Source organism: Thamnophis sirtalis, unplaced genomic scaffold (assembly GCF_051295495.1).
Source record: "Thamnophis sirtalis isolate CommonGarterSnake01/CBP01778 unplaced genomic scaffold, rThaSir2_p1.2 scaffold_1, whole genome shotgun sequence".
Classification (NCBI taxonomy): Eukaryota; Metazoa; Chordata; class Lepidosauria; order Squamata; family Natricidae; genus Thamnophis; species Thamnophis sirtalis.
In genome coordinates this window covers 138554826-138576780 of record NW_028261381.1, presented here as the reverse complement: position 1 = coordinate 138576780, position 21955 = coordinate 138554826, and the positions used below count along the sequence as shown (strand labels likewise).

General features: G+C 37.6%; 1 protein-coding gene across 1 annotated transcript in view; it reads right to left on the bottom strand.

The window, feature by feature from the left end:
- The window catches only part of CUNH14orf132 (chromosome unknown C14orf132 homolog), a 29967-nt gene extending 19507 nt beyond the window's left edge, over nt 1-10460 (bottom strand). Inside the window, exon 1 of the mRNA XM_014055570.2 lies at nt 9990-10460. Within this exon, the coding sequence (XP_013911045.1) occupies nt 9990-10016 (27 nt within the window). The 5' untranslated portion in view covers nt 10017-10460. The remainder of the gene's footprint in view (nt 1-9989) is intronic.
- Between the last annotated feature and the right edge of the window lie 11495 nt (nt 10461-21955).

Here is a 21955-nt window from a genome sequence, read left to right as displayed (position 1 = left end):
TTTTCCATGTATTCAGCCAAGTGATCAATGATTTAAGAGAGGTTTGCAGAGTAGTATGTAATATTACCGTAAATGGGAACAACTCAGTAAATTACTTACTGCTACAGAAATAAATTCACGAGATTTTATTTTACTTGTGCAAGAAAACTTTTTTCTCTGATAAGACTAGATGAAATATTTAGATGTATGCAAAGTATGTATATGTAAACATTTGTCTGCTACAATCTATTGATAATTCTGTATAGAGAGATAAAAAACCTTAATGTATTTTTTCATTGCACAGCATGTTGTATTTGTCAACACCTAACTATATACATTGGTTGTATTCTGAATGAAAATTATAACATTCTCATTCTGCAGCAGCACCAGCAAAAGAAGAGCCACCATGACTGTAGCTGTCAAGAGGAGGAAAAATGTGTATCTCTAAAATACTCAAAAATTAAAAATGCACTGCTGTTCTCTGAACAAAGCATTAGGAGGCTTAAATGAAACTAAATTAAAAGGTGTAAAAGGATATACATACAAATAAGAGTTACACCTGGTAAACATGCTACTGATGTTAGAATTATTCATCTCAGCACCACTGAGTTGTTTACAAATGAGAGAGAAAATCACTAAAACATACGTAGATATATCACTTTAAAAAAACATCTGAACACTATACTAAGATATTGTTTGGTTGACAAATGTTGGGATATTTACAAAATGAGTTTTTCTACACAGCAATCCCTATTAGGAAAGATGAGAAGCACAATTTATGCTTTAACAAAAATGTATTGGTTTTTCAAGAGTACAGCTAAAGAGGTTTACAGACAGTTATCAAATAGATTTTCTAGGGGTTTGTAGGAATGAAAAAAATGACATCCACCCATCACTCAAAAACTCAGGATAAAATGCTTAATAAAAATCAGAATTGAAATCCCCCTTAGGAATGAAAAACAACATAATATAAAGGAAGGAAGAAGGGCAGCTAATAATATCCTGATAAATCCTAATTGGTAATAAATTAAGCATATACAGTAAGTTTAACTTTAACTTTTAACTTTAATGGTATTTGTATGCCGCCCACTCCCTAGGGACTCTGGGCGGCTCACAGCAAATAAAACAACAATAAAAACATTTAAAACATTTAAAATTACAAAATTAAAATCAACACAGCATCCATTAGTTGAACATCTACGCAGAGAAAAGGTACTCTCATTTGATTAAATTATCACTGATTTATCAATATTTTTTAAAAAGTTCCAGAACTAACCCCCAAAGGATATAAACCTGTCAACAAAACAACTGAGAAGGTAAAGTGGTTACAGAAATCTTGAATTTCAACTAGAGCTCTGCAAAAGATAAAAGTGACAGTGCTTATAAGCAAGAAATACAGGCTTAATTTTTATTCAATTCTATATAATCTGAATTTGTGTTACATTTGCAAAGACAAAATGTACGTTGTTTGCAACTACTGATATACTACTAAAACTTGTTGTCATGATCTTAACTGGGAAAACAATACATCATTGGGTGAGAAAGTAACCAAAATCTGGGACCCATAACTCCCGATGGAATGAAATTTGGGAAAATTGTGGCTCCTTCAGTGCTATTGGTGCTGCTGCATTGCTGTTGGGGATCACTTGATCTTAATTTTCAATGCTTCTCAGAAGGGAATTTCTGAAGTTCCCTGCCAGATACAAGACAATTCAATGGGGAAGATGGCTGGATATCAGTAGTGGCTTTTTCTCAATTGCTTTTTCGCCCATCTTTGGTCATTCTGTTTCTCTGTTTGTTGTTGTTGTTAATTGTGAAGTTATGTCCGACCCATCGCGACCCCATGGACAACGTTCCTCCAGGCCTTCCTGTCCTCCGCCATCCCCCGGAGTCCATTTAAGCTCAAGCCAACTGCTTCAGTGACTCCATCCAGCCACCTCATTCTCTGCCGTCCCCTTCTTCTTTTGCCCTTAATCATTCCCAACATTAGGCTCTTCTCCAGTGAGTCCTTCCTTCTCATTAGGTGGCCAAAGTATTTGAGTTTCATCTTCAGGATCTGGCCTTCTAAAGAGCAGTCAGGGTCTCTTCTAGGACTGACCGGTTTGATCGCCTTGCAGTCCAAGGGACTCTCAGGAGTCTTCTCCATCACCATAGTTCAAAGTTCATAGTTTCTCTGTTTAGTTTAAGGAAATATCTATTTAATGATGATCTTCCAGGGCACAAGTTGTCTAGTTTACTTATAAATATAAGTTGCCATTCTTAAATCAGGAACCCAAATAGCACTAAGACTCATATACAGTTTTACAGCCCTCTATAAGCGGTTTACAGAGTCAGCATGTTGCCCCCAGCAATATACGATAGGCCCTCATTTTATTGACCTTGGAAGAATGGAAGCCTGAGTAAACCTTGAGCCAGTGAAATGTGATCTGCCAAATTGCAGGCAGCTGGCAGACAGCAGAAGTTGCCTGTGGTACTGCATTCTAACCACTGTGCCACCAAATGCAATAAAGAGGATATGTAAAATGGACACATGTCCAACAATAATTCACTTTACATGGCGGAGTTGACATGCACCATTAGGTGAAGCACGAAGGATGAATTAATTCACTTTGACTTGCAGCCTTGCCTTGAAGAAAGAAGCTTGTAAGCCACAAATATACAACCAAAGATAATTTGACTGGCTGAATCAGAGGAATAAGAGTGGTCTTCTCTATTTCTGAGAAGTTGTGAGATGCCTTGTGCCTTTTTTGTTTTACTTTTTTCTAAAATGAAGGCAAGATTTGTTTTAATATTTTGTCAGCTTAACTTTTGATTTCACAGCCTTTCAAATTTGGGCACAGTTCTTTGATGAACATAAACACAATTTTGTATGCATATACAGACATGAAAAATACATACACATTCTTAAAAAATGTCATGAAAAAATAGGATGGATTAAATACTGAATGCTTGGTAAAGGGCCTGGTTGAATTGAAGCTAATGGACAGCGCATGTTTCTATAAAAAATGTTGGAATGCAGTCAGGAGTCATGATGCATATCAGCATAAATGACACAAAATTATAAGCATTCCTGAATGGTCCTTAGGGGCAAATGTAAGTTAACAGATAGGATCTCCAAATTAACTTTCTATAAAATGTTACCTGTTTCACTTCAAGACAAGATGATAAATTTTGGGGCTGTGGATAAAATGATGTTTTAGGAAATATAAGTCAAGATTTATCAGGCATTAAATGACCATTCTGAGAAAAAAGAAGCTTACACTAAAGGAATATTTTCCAGACTTTGCGCACTTCAATTTCAAATGTGAAACAGTGTAGGAGGATTTTTGGGGAAAGCGAATAGATGTTTGGAAGCATCTGGCTTAGGAAAACTAATTGCCCAAATGGGAGCAGATATAAACATACGAAAATGGATAGGATAAATGGCCATATAAGAAAATATTACACATCGAAGACAATAGGAGATAGAGAACTCTTTGAGGGAGATGGTTCAGAAATGTGAAATATAAACATGCACCTGTGTTTCTATATTTCAAACATGACTTTAAAGTAGAACCTGAGGTTATCAAAAATCTACTAGAATGCAAATAACCTGTTAGATATGGTTTTCCATAGAAATCAGTTCTACAGAGAAGACAATATAGGGGACATCACAATAAACAAGCTAGAAATGTCAGACAGGCATTTTGGAACTGTAAGCAATAACAGTAAAAAAAAAAAGATCAGCACAATCTTAAAAAGAATAAAACCAGAAAGATACAAAAAGAAGGAAGAAATTTAGTAAAGCTTAATTGTATAAAATACATATTCTTATAGCAAAAAGAGGCTATATTTATACTTGCAAGTTAGTCTCAAAATTCCAGATGTGTCTACCATCCCGAAAAGATTGGAAATCACTAAAGCATGCAGATATCTATGCAAGTTGATGCTGTTTCTGCCATGAATAACCTCTGCCAGAAATCCAGATTTCCTTTCCTTTCCTTTCTACTTGCTTCACTACATCCTTTGAATATGATTATTGTATGTTCTTATATGAGGTCACTGACTGTTTAGATAAACAGCATCAGTTTTACTAATTAAAAATAAACTGTCTAATTTTTATTAAAGCACAATTTTACTATTTATCACCTTGTTTCCCCGAAAATAAGACCTCTCTAGATAATAAGCCCAATCAGGCTTTTGAGCGCAGGCACTAAAATAAGCCCTCCTCCCTGAAAATATTGCAAGCCCTCCCTGAAAATATTGCAATACAGCAGCAGCCATGAGGTGATCATGCTTGCCGCCTCCTGCATCTCAAAAATAATAAGAGCTCCCCAAAAATAAGGCCAAGCGCTTATTTTGGGGATCAAAAAATAAGACCCTGTCTTATTTTCGGGGAAGCACGGTATCACCAAAGTGCTTTACATTTTAGTAGCACCTACAATTCCCTCTTTTAGGGCTACTGATAATTAATCAAGATAAACATTGACAGGTATTTAGACAGATCTTTTCATATCAAAGGTTGTGATATGATTTCTTATTCCTGAAGGTATTTCATGCCATGAAGCATTTCGTCTGAAGACCAAACTGTACTAACACATTTTATCATCAATCAATTTCTTGATGCATTCATCCCAATTTTCCACAGCATTGCATTTCACTTCAATCTAAGAAAGAGTTTTTACAGGGCTCTGAATCTTTCCAATGTAGCAATGATAAGTTAGACAAGTATTCAACATTTCATCTGAATAGCTTCTATAGTTTTAATTGGAGGATGCATATCGAAATGAATTGCAAGAGATAAATTACTAAGAAATAAGCCATCTAGAATTTAAAAGTCAGGCCTCATTAGTTGCAGCTGGAATGCTTGTTTCGAAAGAGATAATATTCTCTTCACTGACATCTACATAACTCTTCAGTTTCTTTATGAAAATCACTGAATTATTTTTGTTTCATCCAGTAGAGATATAATTTTCATTATATAAGAAAATCTTTATTAGAAATAAAGAGCTTCCTCTAATTGGGCATATATTTTCATTGCAGCGTGCCTTATTGGGACTATGGCTTGGATAAAGGCTTAGACATATTGAAAAGTAGCTCCATTGAAAAAGTTTTTCAATGTATTTTATTTTTCAACGTATTTCACTATCTAAAATTATATCTACACCAATTAACCAATTTTTAGTATTCTTAGCCATGGAACCTCTTCAGAAAGTTCCTGATTAAAATATACAAACTACATTTGCACTGCATGATTAATCTTTGTTTCTTGGCTGATTAAGCAATCTACTTTTCTGGGTTCAATATTCACACACTAAATCATACACAGGCTACATTTGTGCAACACGAGGCTAAAATATGATTAATGGATTTGCATTGTAAAGACAAAGTGATGTAGTAGCTTTTGAACTGGATTACCAATAAATCCTCTGCCTGAGAGTAATGCTGTTTCTGGTTATATTATTTGTTTGATTGTTTTAATATATACATTAGAGAGAAGCAAAAAAGAAAAAAGAGATGGAATGCACATGCAAACAGACAAAAGAGGGGGGGAGAATAACAAAAAGTTATATTACACACAAGAAATCATTTAGACTAGTTTTTTAACATTAGACCTCGGCTGTACAGAATAATGTTCAATCTTCTACTGAGGAGGGGAAAATGTTACCCAGTTTCCCTAAAAATAAGACCTCCCTGAATAATAAGCCCAATTGGGCTTTTGAGTGCATGCGCTAAAATAAGCCATCCCCCAAAAATAAGCCCTCCTCAAAAATATTGCAACACAGCAGCAGCCATGAGTTGACCACGCTTGCTCCCTCCTGCACCTCAAAAATAATACCTCTCCAAAAATAAAGCCAAGTGCTTATTTTTGAGGTAAAAAGAAAGTAAGACCCTGGCTTATTTCGGGGAAACATGGTAGATTACTTTCATAAGAAAGATAACCTTTATTCAAGAGGTATTCATCCAGTTGAATATTAGCTAAAAAGTATTGAACCAGACAGCAAAAGAATTGGTGAGATCATCTCACTGGATTCCTTTAAGTGGAAGATGGACAATCTATTAAGAATGCTTCAATCTGGATTTTTCTCCCAAAATCAGTTGCAAAATTTCCTGTAGGTTTGGAGTGCAAAACATGATAAAGCTTATTATAATCACCAGAGTAAGTGTCATGTTAAAAAAAACCTGCCCTAAAATACATGATGCAGCTCCAGCCACTCTGGGTTCTTCCTTAACTAAAACTGCATGCAAGCCACATCTACCCCAAAATTGCCTTTGAAAAGTAACTCACTCTTCTCCAGATGCTTTCCATGATCTCTTTCCATTGCACATGTGAGATAATCAAAACTGAAGTCCAAGATATCTAACGATGTTGTTCCTAAGCAATCAACATAACTGAAAATATTCACAGGTTGGAAATAGAGAGAAGCTTTCACGTCAAAGAGGAATAGTATTCTTTCTCCCGCATTCCTCCCAAATAACCAAAACTATAAGAAACTCAATAATGGTCTCAACTTACAGTCTAAGATTTACTGGTGATAAGAACTATATATTGCTATGATCAACACAATTTATAATTCACTCCAATCTTGGTAGATTTAGAATGGTGAAGAAATTATGATGAACAACAAAGAAAATGAAAATTACTTAACAAAACGCATAATGCTAACAAAATCCTATGCTGACTCCCAAAATCTTCTTGGAATAAATGATTAATTTAAAAAGACCAATTTAAATTACTTGCAAGATTCAAAAAGGATTTTATGTGCAAACTGCTAAAGGGGAATAAGTTTTAAAGAGTTTACTTATTAAATTTACAATATATCCCACTTATTTATTTATTAGATTTTTATCCCATTGTTATTACTTTATAATAACAAGGTAGAAAACACAAATAATGCTCCTTCCGCCTCCTATTTTTCCAACAACAACTCTTTTAGGAGAGTTGGGCTAAAAGAGAAAGTTAGGCTAAGAGAGAGTTGGCTTCCATGTCAAAAATGAGACTAGTACTCAGTTTCCTGATATCTAGCTTGTGCCTTAACCACTAGTCCACATTGGTATACTCTTTTCTTCCATTTTTCTCTATAACAACCCTGGGAAGTAGGTTGGGCAGAGAAAAAGTGACTGGACCAAAATCCCTCATTGATCTTCTGTGGATTAAGACTTGGTTTACCACAATCCTACTCTAACATTTTAATTAATGCATCACATTGACTCTCAGTTTACAATGTTTATGTTGCTAAAACATTTTACCAGAAGTAAGACAGATTTATTAGCTGATTTGATAAAATTTCAAGGTTTGCAGGAGAACAAAGAAAATCTATAGGGAAAACAACCAACAACATACTGGTGTCATGTTATGACAATTTGCCTTTTACGGTTGTAAGTTGTGATGATCATAAATCTAATCATCCATGTGACCAACCTGATTTTATGACCATTTTTGCAGTGATCATTAAACACAGTGGTTAGAAAGCAAACAAGGCAATCATTAACTGAATCAATAGTTTGCTATGGGCTTATTTAGTTGAAAACGGAAACAAAATGCCGGTTTTCAGTGAAATTGTGGTAAAACATGGTAATGTGACCACGGAATATTGTAAATAGCTTTAAATGGAGGTTGGATGCTGAGTGTCTGATGTGTGGTCACATGACTTGGGGGGGGGGACTTTGAATCTGGGTTCTAAATAATCCCAGAGAAGTCCATCATAACTTTTAATAGTCACTAATAAGAACAAAGATTGCTCAACAATTATGGAATTCTGACTGGCTGTTAAACAGGGAGTGAAATGGAATTTTAAAAAGAGGATCATTGAATGGAAATAGTTTACTGTATAATATTTTACTCAACACAGTTAAATACCTTGACAGAAACAACATAACACCTATGATCAAGCTATGCCAACTTAACTCTTATTTCGTCAATTCACCTCATATAATTGTTATCTGAAAGTAGAACTGTTCAAGTTTGTATCAAATTTTAAAATCAATCTTTCTGATTTTAAACATATCCTTTTTACACAAAAATGACATTTTTAATAACGATTAAAAATAAAGGAAGAAGCCATGTCAGATTTATGTTACATTTCAAGACTGCGTCACATAGCTTTCAGAAAATACAAAGAATTTATACTTATTTATTACTATTTAAAGTGATCTAGCTATAAAAGTATTTGAAAATGGAAATGTCAATATTTGAGTATATGATAGAAAAGAAACTGAAATATTTAAACATGAACATTCATGGTGAAGACATTTATCTCAGGACAAAATTCATACTGTCTTCTGGATAAAATCCTTTCTGCTCTCATTGTTAGTAAAATTTATACATATTAATTAAAAAACTGCCTGCTGAAGTAGATGCCATTTTCATGACTTTTAATAAAACAAGTTAATGCATTTTTCAAGCATGATGTCTCATCACAAGAAACATATTACATCCATCTGTAAGGCAATCTAATTTGAATTAACATGGAATCACCCAGCAGAAATTTGAAGCTTTGCGAACTAAAAATAATCCAACCAGCAGTATTTTCAGCCCTATTGCTACTATCCTATTTTTAAAAACAAAGAAACCTTGCTTGAAATGTCCAATTACACAACTTCTGTTTGCTGCAACTCCCAATTAAGCTTTCAAACACATTTTTGAAATAAAGTCTAAAGGCTCATTTTGCCTGGAAACAGAGTAGGGAGGAACAGAACAAAACAAAAATTGATTAGATCTTTGTTTTTGTTGCTGTTAAATGGATTTTTCCCTCTCCTTCAACTAAAGAGGATACTGGGAAATATACAGAAGGCCTTTTCAAGAGGGCACACACACTCATTTATTTGGTCTTTACCAAACTTTCTTTGGTAAGAAACAAACATGTCTGTTCTCAATCTGATGCCCTGTAGATAGGATGGAACTATTACTGCCTTTGTTAACCTCCAGCCATTCTAGCTAGGAAAATAAATGGAGCTGTAGTGCAATCGTTCTGGAGGGTAGCAAGGAAATGCTAGATGGTGATCATAGGAGAGCAAGCACAGCATGCCTGAAATGTACCATATTGGGAAGACTAGAATAGGAAATTATTCTTCAGTCAGTAGGCATTGAGGTCAACCAGCAGACCATCTGGTGAAATATATAATTAATTAACATATGGTTATTTTTCTCTTTCGCCTAAGAAAATTAAGCGTTAATCCTTTACTTATGCTTTACTCTTTTGTGTAAGACAGGGAAGTAAGATAGTAGTTTTACTTCTCAAAAATGGTCAGCGCTCCGAATTCAGACTACATCTGCCAGAATTTCACATTCCCTACATGTTGATATACATTTACATATTTCTAGTGACAGACATTTAGAAAGTTTAGGATATTTTCCCCCTCCCTAAAGGTGGATTGATTGTGTTGTTGATTAAATTGCTGTCAACTATTAGTGACCAGGTAGATTTTTCTTCCAGATGATCTGCCCTGCGAAAGGTTACTCAAGCCACTCTATCCAAGTTATCCATGCTACCCAAGATAATCAAAGTACTCTTTATTTATCAGGCTTTCAGCGGTACCAAACAATAGTATAGTAGTAGCAGCGTAATTTATTTGCCCAGCTAAACAGACATCCATTTATACCCTTCTTTAGGCGAAGTATTTTAAAAGGGACATTTTTCATTCAAAACCCACCTGTCATTTGGTTCCCCCCACCATCTCCTCCCACATTCAGTGATTTAAATTAATTAACATAACTTAATTAACAGGTTTTTTTTAAAAAAAAAAATTACGGGACCCCCGTTTTCCCCAGAAAAGGACACACAATCCCCGAGTCTGAAATATGCAGAAGCCATCACTGGCATCGGAAACATCCAGCTTTGTGCAATTGCCAGCTTTCTTTCCCACCCGAAGGCATCCTCGCCTGGAACCGAGTCAAAGCTCGGGCAGCTCCTCTCCTCTTTCGCTACCCTGCCAAACATCCACGAAGGGCGGGAGGAAGAGCGAGCCCAAGGAAGCGCCCTTCGGCCGACCGACGGAGGCCACTAATCGCGCCACGGGGGTCCAATTACCTGCGCGGCCATGAAGGAGAGGTCCATGGTGCTGTGGGAGTCAGAGCTGCTGCTGCTGCTACTGGTGGTGGTCGAGATGAGGGTAAAGGTGGCAGCGAGGCCGCTATCGCCGCCGCCCGGCCCGGACGCCTCTCTGGATTGCTGGGGAGCGGCCTCCCGCAGGACCAACTTGGGGCGCGTTACCAATTCCAGCTCACTGGGATGGCGGCGGCAGTGCCGTCGCGACTGCCCGGCTGCAATCAGCTTTCTGGGAACATGTTCCGCCGGCAAGCTGGCCAGGCGACGGCACCAGCGCCCGCAGGACCGACGCCAAGGCTCCAGTCTCGGCGAGGGGAAAAAGCCGCGCGTGGAGTCCTGCCTGTCTGTCCGCGCGCCCCGAGTTGGTCACGCCCCTCCCCGCGGAGGCTCAGAGTGCGGAAGAGCCAAGAGAAGCCGGCGAGCGGCCGCTCCTTCCAGGGATGCTGCGAGGAAGAGAAGGGGGGGGGGGCTTCTTCCCACCACCTACTGACTGATGCAGTCGTGAGTGTCCCCCGCCCCCGGAAGCAGGCTTCCTTTCTGGCAGCAGACGGCTCGTCTGGGACGCCCGCGTCAAATTATCTATGGTCGTCGGATACAAGAGCATGTTTGTTTTGATCTGATAAGCGGTTTAGTCAACTGAAAGGCAGGCATATTACCTTCCACAGGTGTCAGCCGCTGCTACTTGTTCGAGCGGGTAGCATCTTTACTGGGAATAAAGTTCACACTTAGGGAACTGCTGCTCAGCCTGGTATGGGAAGAAGAGGACGTTTTCTTCTGGTTGAGCAAATTTGACAGATTTAATCCAAATGAAGAGGTCAAGAAGGCTTTGATATACTGAACTGGAACGAATGATTTTAGGAAACTTAGGCTTCCAATTGAGGAATGAGGTACCCAGTTCTACACTAGAAAGAAATAGCAGTTGTGGTCATTAACCAGCATAAGGGAATTGATATTCAGATGTCCAAAACCAAATTGACAATATCAGGATAATTAGGAAAGAATACCAACAAAGAATTTTGGCTAAAATACAATACACACATTAAAGGAAAATATGCTATGGGATGTGCTTAGGCTACAAAAGGGAGCAAAGGAGAAAATATATGAACGTTAGCAATCCAGCTAATATAAACATTGAAATAGCAATAGAAAATATAAATATATTGTAGATAAAACAATAAAATTACCCCAAATGATCTTACAGATCCCTGTCAAATCTGAAAAAATATAGTATAATAATGGATGGCATGGACACACCAAAGCATAAAGTTAAAAAATAGCCAATGCTCCAATTCTGACCCTGAGCTGTTTCTGATTATCTAGACTCAATTAGGCTCAATTGTTCCTAATTATTCTTTGCCTGATTTTGCATCTGCCATGCAGAATCTGTCTACTTTGTGTGTCATTTCAGGGTTGATGTTGGATAGCAGAAGTTGTTTACAGTGTTGATTGTTGTATCCTGTTTTGCTGGTCAGGAGTGCAGCATTTTGGGCATCTCAAGATTTAACATAAAATTGACAATACAGAACCATCATAGAGATGTTTGATGGTTTCCACCTGTCCTGAATCACAAGAACATACACATAATGAATATAGCATCTTTTTGTATCTTCCAGCCAGACATCCTGAATGAAGAGTGTTTCCAAAGCACCAGAAGGCACAACAAGAAGCAAAGGATGGAATCTAATCAAGGAGAGAAGCAACCTAGAACTAAGGGGAAATTTCCTGACAGTGAGAACAATTAGCCAGTGTGAGGAGTCTGTAAATATTTTCACGGCCCTCTTTTTGACTCTTGCAGTGTACAGGTCCACAATGGAAGGCAGGTTGGCAGCAATTGTTTTTTCTGCAGTTCTGATTATCCTCTGAAGTCTGTGTCTGACAGTTATAGAGGTGCAGATGACAGACTCAAAGTGCCTTCCAACTCTGTTATGCTGTTATATATTAGCCTGATTTCATTTTTGTAATGTAGCTCTTGAAGTTTAATGTTCCCTCTCTTCTAGATCATCTATAAGCAGCTTCTGAGTGTTTGGTGACCCCTTTCTCATTTTATGATTAGCTTCATCAGTGCTGAGAGCATCAACGGGTATGTAGAGATTGATTAGGAAGGTCTAGGTCAGTGATGGCTAACCTTTTTGCCATTGTGTGCCAAAAGCAGGGGGAGCACAGATGGGGGGTTGTGTGTGCGCCTGCCCCACACTCATAATTTTATGTGCCCTCCCCTGCACATGCATGTTTGACCCCCCTGTGCTCTCCCCGCTTTTGCCACAGGATGGCACGGTAGACCCATTTTTTGCAAAAAAAAGGCCTTCCCCCCCCCCCCCCCCGGAGGTTCTCTGGAGGCAGGAAACAGCCCATTTGCCGACTTCCAGTTGGACTGGAAGGCCCGTTATTCACTTTCCCAAAGCTCCAGAGGGTTTCTAGGAGCCTGAGGAGGGGGAAAACAGCCTTCCCTGCCCACCCGGAAGCCCTCCAAAAATGGCCCATTTGTCAAATTCACGGTTGCCCATTGGGCCATTTTTCCGTGGCACGACAAAAGCGGGCCGACAAAATCGTGTTGCTAAAACCGCGACATCAACGCGCCGACAACAGTGCAGCGACAACAGCGTGGAGACAGAAGGGTGCTTTACAACAGTGCGTCAACAGAAAGCCGATTTAACTTAAGGTAAGGGTTAGGGTTAGCGTTAGGGTTAGCGTTAGCGTTAGGTTTAGCATTAGGTTTTGGGTTAGGTTTAGCGTTAAGTTTAGGGTTAGGGTTAGCGTTACGTTTAGGGTTAGGGTTAGAGTAACGTTTTTAGGGTTAGGTTTAGGGTTAGGTTTAGTTTTACAGCGCGCTTCTGTCGCCGTGCTGTTGTCAGCGCGATTCAGTGCTCATTCGTCTGAGTGCTTTAGAACACGCGGTTTTGTAGGGTTAGGGTTAGGGTTAGGGTTAGGGTTAGGGTTAGTTGGGCGCGGTTTTGTTGTTCGCCCTTTTGTTGGTGAACCCATTTTTCTTCCTCTGGAGGGTTTAGGAGGCTTCCCTGAAGCCTCCGGAGAGTGAAAACGGCCCAACGCGCAAACTGGAAGTTCAGGAACAGACTTCCGGTTTGCGCATTGGGCAGTTCTTTGCTCTCCAGAGGGTGAAAAACAGCCAAAAATTAGCTGACCAGCGTGCGTATGCATACTGGAGCTAACAGGGCAATGCCTCGTGTGCCCTCAGAAGTGCCTCCACATGCCACCTGTGGCACACGTGGCATAGATTTGCCATCACAGGTCTACATTATTGTCAGTCTTTTAAGTAAATTTTAAGAATTAAAACTGAGAAGTGAAATAATAGCTTTCCTCTAAATAGATGGAGTGATAGTTCATTATTATATAATAAATTAGTTTGTATATCAGAATCCAAATCTGGGTCAATATCAGAGGTGAGAGAAATTCTATACTGGCTTAATTCTTGAATCTTGTTGTAGGTGTGAGCCTATAGGGATAATTTCATCTTCTTGGAACATGAAAGTTGGAAGTTATACTCTCCTCTAAGTTGTTGTCCAGTAGGTCTAAGCGATGTCGATGGAGATGTTTGTTTTAAAATCAGGAATCTATTCTGAAGATCTGTTAACTGAGCATAACAATGAGTCATTGGAGGAGAGAAAAATTATCTCTACACTGAAGCATTGGTTTCTGTAGTAATTATCTTCTAAATAGAAGGCTGTAGCCTCAAGCAAGTGGGGAGAGTGCAGCTGAATCAGGCTGGATTGGAGCATCTTTAAAATTCTGGAAGAGAAAACACTATTTTTGTTGAATAGTCTGCCATTCTAAACATCTTCTGTACATTGCATGATTTATGAACAAGATTCTTTTAAACCCTAGTAAACTAGGCAGAAATGAAATATATCCAGATCTATGAGCTTGGGATGACAGTTTAGAAGCTTGCTTGGCAGATTTATTACCGCTTTCTTATGCGCAGAATTCTTGGCCAACAAGCTATTTAAAGGGATAAACAGCAGAGCATGATCCTTTGAAGCACTCAAGTTTTATTTCCAGACTGTTTTTAGTAGAACATTTCCCATTATTAGATGTGATATGGCAACTACTAGCACCAGGCATTGTTAGAGCTTGAATGAGCTTATCAAGTTTAAATTGAATGTCATTTAGAAAAAAGAATTTTTGTGGGGCAAAACTTTCCTTTCTGTTCCCTGCAATATAGTATGGCTGATGGCAACTAGCGTTATATCAAACCTTGTTGGGCAATATGGAGTTGGCAAGTGTTGTCGTTTCTCAACCTACTTTGGAGAGGATGTGGAGTCTTCTTTTTCAAGATAGCAAGCTTGTTTTTAGGTAAAGGGGTACTTACAGCTCTGTGAGAAATAGGGTGGGCTAGGAAATATATAATTTGTTTATTCCTACCTTGGTTTGCTGTTTCCCCACCTTTTTGTGCCTTGTTGAATACTAGCTGGGTTTTTTATCAATCTTTTCTTCTTAGTTCTAGGTTGTTTCTCTCCTTGATTTTCTTTGGTGGTCATTTCCAAAGTAATCTATTTTAATTTTTAGCTTGGATTTTTCGTCCTTTGTATAGATACCATTGCCACCTCTCAAGAAACGTTATATTTCCATGCACTACATGCTACATTAGCTTTAGAGGCCTCACCCATACTACATCACCCATATATAGTTAATTTAAGCTTGCCAATGGCTCCCTTCAAAATGAGATTTTAAAACTTTATAGTCAAGGTAGGATACCAACAAAATCTGAACTAAGAATCAAAGAAGTGTCTAGAAGCATGCTAACACAAGTCATTGCACTGTAAAATTATGAACAACCCCATTGCCACTATCTGTGGGCTAATATGAAGTTGGGTTAGTCTATAAAGTAGGCCTGTCTACCCAGATATTTGAAGAGACAAAGGAGAACAAGGACAATTAGAAAGGAGAACAAAGGAGGGAAAAGGAGGACACATGATTATTTAATAATTGCTCTACATTTATTGAAGGGGAAGGGATTACAAGTGAGTAAACAGTCACACAGTGGGAATACACTGTGAAGAATGTGCTAGCTTCAATTGTTTGCCTATGGTGTTCCTGGTTAGGTGGTAAAAGCTTTCAGTTGGTGACTAATTAAGGTCCTGTCAATTTCAGGCAGCAATGCAAGCCAGCCTGAAGGTAATAATCAATTAATTAGGGTCACTGCTCAGAGCTTGTTAACTCGCAATTAGCACTTATTAGGAAAGTGCTGCCTAATAGAAAAAAAAGCTGCTTGAGAGAGAGAGATGCTCCAAAAGCCAGATAATATTTGATTTTAAGACTATGCCTGCCAGATGGAGGTAGGTAGAAATAAAAAGGACACGTCTTCCTTTTATTGGATGTCTGGTAGTCCTACACAGGCTTACTAGCCTTGGAGTAAAATTGTCTACCAACTGCCCGTATCCAGGGCCAAACAAACATTCTTTTGGGCCAAAGTGATACATTAGGTTTCAGACCAGAATTTGGCAATAACTGTCAACTCTTCAGAAACTTCACTTATTCGGGAATTGGTTTAGTCAGCAGAAGACTCAGAAACACAACTCAGTTGGACTCTTTACTGTAGACAAAAATGAGACCATCTAATGGATCATTTGCTACTATAGTGCATTTGTGCCCCTGAAGTTAAACTCTAGGCTTTTTCCACAACAGAGTTAATAGACGCTTCAACAGTCTCTTGATGGCTGTAGGAGGTAGAAGGGAAAATGTTACTTAGCAATTCTGTATAGCTTGCCCCCTTCAGTACTTATTTACAATCTCTTTACTTTTGTCCGTTCCTTCGCGACTCTGCTTCAGGCTACCATTTTGCCTAAGGCGCCTCTACTTTTCTGGAGTTTAGTATAGTGTCCTCCATTTCTATTATCCTAAATGAACCTGTTGAAAGCCTATCTAGCCCAGTTTCTTTTTCCTTGAGCAGCCAAGTGATCTTCAGTTTAAAAATGCAAGCAGGAGATTTGTACAGGAGCCTCCAGGTTTGGAAGAACTAAATTTAATTTTTTCAAAACAGAAAATATAATTTATACAATTAATACATGAAGACTTGTTCATTTAAAAGAAATCATAGGGCAGGTGTTTTAGTGCTATTTACACATATGAAACATTAGTTTTAAAGTTTTCATAAAACGAATTATTAGACTGGAATGTGCATTTAATTTTCCTCTCAGATCATCTTCCACATTTGCATTCACATGTTGTATAAAAGAAAAAAAAATACCCCCATGCTATCATTGTGCTAAACAACTAATTTCCACAACACCATCTTATGCCGTGAGATGTCAAACCACCTAGTAAGGCTGTATTTACTATTACTATTATCCTTTTCATCTTTCCTGTTTCTTTAGCTTCTTATGACTATAACTTTGTTATTTCTATCTCATGATTTATGTTGATTGTTTTTATTAATATCTTATTATGATGTATGTTGTTTAATTACTTAGTATCCTATGACTATCACTGAGTGTTGTATCTTATTATTTATGATTGTACTTTATGATTATGATAATGATTTATCAGTTGTTGCTTGTATGTACACTTATGTATCAGAGACAAATTCCTTGTGTGTCTAATCACATTTGGCCAAATAAAGTTATTCTATTCTATTCTATTCTATTCTATTCTATTCTATTCTATTCCATTCCATTCCATTCCATTCCATTTCTTTCCCCACTCTCCACTCCGCAAAATTTCTGGACTATCTAGGGAAAGAGGAAACTAGGATTAGTAGTAAATTAATATATTTTACCACTAAATTCTGGAAATTAGTGGTTGAGATTTTTTTTCATTCTCTAAAACTTCTTTTCCAGCTAGGTAAAGAAAAACTGGACAGGGGGAAAGTGAAATATCAAGACATAATGGAAGAGTTTTTTGCAAAAGCAAAATGTGAAAATCTGGTTCTGAGCATATATTTAAAATACAATGAAGTAAGTAGAATAATAAGTCGACATACAAAATTACAATTTTCAATACTAAATTACTTTCTTCATAGGGTAGCTTGCGTGCAGTCTGACTCAGAAACTTTGTTAAGTCTTAGGTTGCAAGTGATTGGAAATACAGACCCTGAGAAAGAAGAGGATATATCAAGCAAACTGATTTAGGAGAAGGCCTGCAGAAACTTGAAATGCTTAGAGGCTAGAAAAAAATCTGTTCAGGTGCCAAACGAAGTGATGGTCATCCAATAATGATAATGATATACTAAGTTACTTTAAAGCAAGGCTGTCCAACTTCAGGGAGACTTCTCCAGCCAACAAGTCATAAAGTGGCCAAGATTGGATACCTTGCTTTAAAGAGTCCACTAGAGTTGGGTGGCTTATAAATTCAAACAAAGAAACAAATGCAGTCAGGGAAAATTGTACCCTCTCACCCCCCACCACCCCAGCACAGATTACCTATCCCTTAAACCTCTTTTATCCTTAGAATTGTCCCAACATTCACTGAAGCACTTGTCAGAAACTTAATAGGATGATTTCCCATCATTTTGAAGTGGGAAAACAAAATCAAAACAAACTGTTTAATGAAAATATTACCTCTCTCTTTAAAATATTACCTTTCTATTTTCCATAGAGAACCTTTCTTTGGCACATGGCAGTGATAAAGGATATTATGCTGGAATGTGGCCTTTTTTTTACATTTTACATTGCATTTTGTACATTATCAACTATCATTTATATCCATGATGGCGAAGCTATGGCATGTGTGCCAGAGGTGGCATGCAGAGGCCTCTCTGTGGGCACGCTCACCGTCACCAGCTGCTCTTATGGTTTCCAGCATGCCAGTTGGTCTTCATGCGCGCCCGAGCACCGGAAATCTGAAGAACAGCTGGCCAGCTGCTCTTCTGGTTTCCGATGCACCACATGGTCTTCGGGCGCACTGGAGTGCTGGAAACCCAAAGAGCAGGTGGCCAGTGCATGCATGCACACCAGCCAGTTGGTCTTTGGGTTTCCAGCATTCCTCACGCATGTTCCTGTTGGGCATTCAGTGCCGAAAAGGTTCGCCATCACTGATTTATATCTTAGTTTAGGTGAATCCATACACACTAAGTGTCTAATGCAGTGTTTCTCAACCTTGTCAACTTGAAGATGTCTGGACTTCAACTCCCAGAATGCTGGCTGGGGAATTCTGGCCACTGGTCTAATGTTTATAATCTATGTTTAGCAAACAAAGAATTTCCTTCCTTCAAAAATGGAAAAAAAGAAAATTCAGTTTCATCCTCAGGTCTATTTTACTTTATTCTCATAGCATGATAGCCCTTACCTTCCCTCAACTATAAAACATAGTTCCCAACCACAAAAAGGTAGCCAACGACTTATTATAATAACATTTGGGATACATATGATCAGGCATTTGTCAGGATTTTCTCAGTTTGAACATTATGGACTACTTAATTAGAAGCATCTAAAGATCCTTGCTTTAAAAATATAAAATCGCTATGTTTAATTAATGCTCTTCGTTGCGGACATTTAGTATGTAAGATTAGTGGATTTATATAATTGATGTTTAACTTAGGTTCAGCACATTTTTGTTAAATAAATTACATTTGTGATGTTTCCATGGGAACAAAATAATTGGAGGGTTGCATATTACTACAGGATCGCAATATTGTGTTTTAAGGAAATTCAGATGGCATGCCATCCTCCTCATCTAAGTGTATTGAAATTCAAGTATCTTCTTGTGAAGAGAAGACTACAGCTTAGAATAAACTGAAGAAATCAGGCTTCAGATCCTTAAGTTATCAGTATTTGGGGTAGTTGTTGTCTCCTTGACAACCTGATTTAGAAGCAGCAGATTCAACAGTGTAAGAGCTGCCATGGATCATCTCAAAGATCTGTTTAATCCAACATACTCTTCTAACAATGGCCAATAAGAACCTGTGTTGCCCAGTTATGTTTTTTCAGTATTAGTTTAATATTAGTCCAAGTTAGGGACCATCATTATATCTTGTAGCAGCAAACTCTATGCACCCTATGAAAACTACTGTATAACTGTCCTAAATTTAATTTCCTGGGTCGACTCGATTCAGTATTTTATTGTAATCAGAAGGTCTACACCTTTCATCAATCAACGAGAAGGATTGCAAGAAGTGTTCATCAATTTGCAAACAACAGCAAAACTTCCAGTCCAGGCCACATACGACATATTGGTGAGCCCAAAAATTAGTATTTGGAATAACCAGTAAAGGATGATATCAGAAGCCAGATTAATATCCTCCAATCTTCAGAATTTTGTAGCTTGTAAATACATTATACTGTGTGTGTGTGGCGGGGGGGGGGGGGGGACAATTAGTGATGTTTGGTTAGAAAAACTGACTGATCCTAGAATATGCCGACATGAATACAAATTTACAACTTTGGCTTCTTTGTACCTATTTTGTCCATATAGAGATAACAGAAAAGGGCCCTTGTATGATCCTACATAGGAATATTCAGCTATTTCTACATAATGTGCATAAGTTTCATTTTGATGATGATTTTAACACTGTCTTCATTTCTTATTCCAGTTACAATGATGAGTTGATGTAGTTGCATTAAGTTGTATTCTAAGTGCAGTTTGACCAAAAAGCCTATGTTTTAAATAGTAAAAAGTTATTTTGTTTAAATTGTGGTTGAAGACACAAAGCCTAGCTGCCCTTGTGTATCCTTGCCTTCTCATTCTTTCCCTAATATATAAATGTGGGATTAAATATACACATGAACGACATGAAATACCAAAACACTGAATAAATGGCAATGCTACACTAATTCACAGAACAATGTTACTTTTTTGATTGTGGCCAATATTATTTTCCGTACCTATGTGCAACTTGCATTGGTGTGAGGGCACCGTCTTGTCAGAATCATGCAAAATCTGGTTGAGTTTTGAAAGAGAGGTTAATTTGTACTTGATGGATGAAGTATGAAAGACAAACATTATCCAAATTGCTTTTGATATGATACCAAATATGATATGATCATATTCTTTTACTATCCATTTTATCACTCAAATATGGGGATATAAAATATGCGAAACACTGTTAGAACTCCTTAAAGACTATCTGATATTTATTTACCTAATATGTGCAAAAAGAAAAAAGGGTGGAAAGCAAAATCATGCATTAATTAAAATTGGTCTTACAATACATGCTTTCATAGCATATGACAAAATTATTAACATTTAAAATAACATTCATATATGAAATAAAATAGTAAATATATTAAACCCAAATTTCTAAACAATTTTATATCTGGCATCACAGCTTAGCAGAACACTGATTGTTCAAATATAAAAGGTGACCTCAGTTTCTGCAAATCACTATATAAATGGTTTTCTGTTATTGTAGTATTATTTTTTTATTTGTTGCAATAATGGATAATTTTCATCAGCCTCTGGAGAGTTGTTGATTCCATGCTGTGTAGACCCTCAAGCCATTATAAATCAGAAATGGAGGTCACGGGATACCTCATTGCTTGACTACAAATCCAGTTCCACATTTCTGGATCTAATCCAATGTTTTTCACCTTCAGCAATGTACTATACTGTATACTGGTTTTAAAATGACCACTGAAATATCGCTGACAATTGCCATCTGCCTTATACTAGCTTTTGAATGAATACATCTGGATAGTACTACTTGAAAAAGTAAAAGCCAGCTGTACAATTATATAGTTCTTTCATCACTCAGAAAAATGGTTGCTTGCTAGTAAAAAGGTTAGAGATTCATTACTGTTAATTTCATTGCAAAGAAATGTACAGTATTTTAACGAATATCAGATTTCTTGTGGCACAGTAGGAAATCTTGTGAAGCTGAATGGGAAGGTAAGCTCAACTTTTGCTTTATAAAAGCCATCTAACAGTATTTGAAAATCAAATCTGACTTTGAAAAGGATTTTCAAAAAGCACTGTATACATATGTACATTTGCATTTATAGAAGGTCATGTTTTACTCCCCAAGGATTTCCATTTCTTCAGTTCATGAAGTTTATTTAATAGAAGACTGAAATTACTTGCTTTGGTTAGATTTGAAAAAGAAAATGCATCAAAAAGGAAACAACAATGTACATCGTATTTGCATAGGGTAATACAGAATATTTTACCACAGCGTGGAAAACTGATCAGTCAACTTTTGTATTTGATTCAGATGCTAACCAAACCTACCTACCTACCTTCCTTCCTTCCTTCCTTCCTTCTTTTTTGTCTGTCTGTCTGTCTTTCCTCCCTCCCTCCCTCCCTCCCATCCATCCATCCATCCATCCATCCATCCATCCATCCATCCATCCATCCATCTCTATTTATTTTTGCAATTTAATTCTTTAATCAGTTTTGGATTGTACAATCTTTAGGTAAAGTACCACTCACTGTAAGGGTTCTAACTTTCAAAATACCCTTTTTTCTGGACATTTTCCATTTTGGGCTGGTACAGCTTAATAACCTGTGATGGATTAATCCTCCATGGGTTTTGTCTAATAATTTATCTCAAATGACCTGTGTTTATAGCCACAGGGTGTTCTCAGCTCTTGTGTTCCATTTATGAAGTGCGGTCCCTGGAGAGCTTTACCTGGTGCCTGCTTCAATCTAATTTCAGCATTCAGAGCACTTTTTCATTTTCCTAGGATTGTTTGGACTCGAGCTCTTTTCATGTGCAATGAGTTTGCCTGTTCTCTTTTTCCTGATTTATTTTTGATCTGAGACATTATTTCTCCCCAGTAGGTTTGATAATGAGCTTCTCTGGAAGTGCTTCCGTATTAAAGGGTAGGATAATTCTGTGTACATGTAAACAGAAAGAAAAACCTCATCTTTGGATGCATTCATGAATATATAAATGCGCCACATCCAATTTTTTTTTATTCTGCCATCTTCCCTCCTGCATTGGTTTTTTAGTGGAGGGAATTGGCAGCTTATTGCCTTTGGCAAACATCATCCAAGTGAATGTGGAATCCTGCTTGGAGATCAAGTGCTTTATGCTTATCAGACCCTGGCTGTTTTTCTTG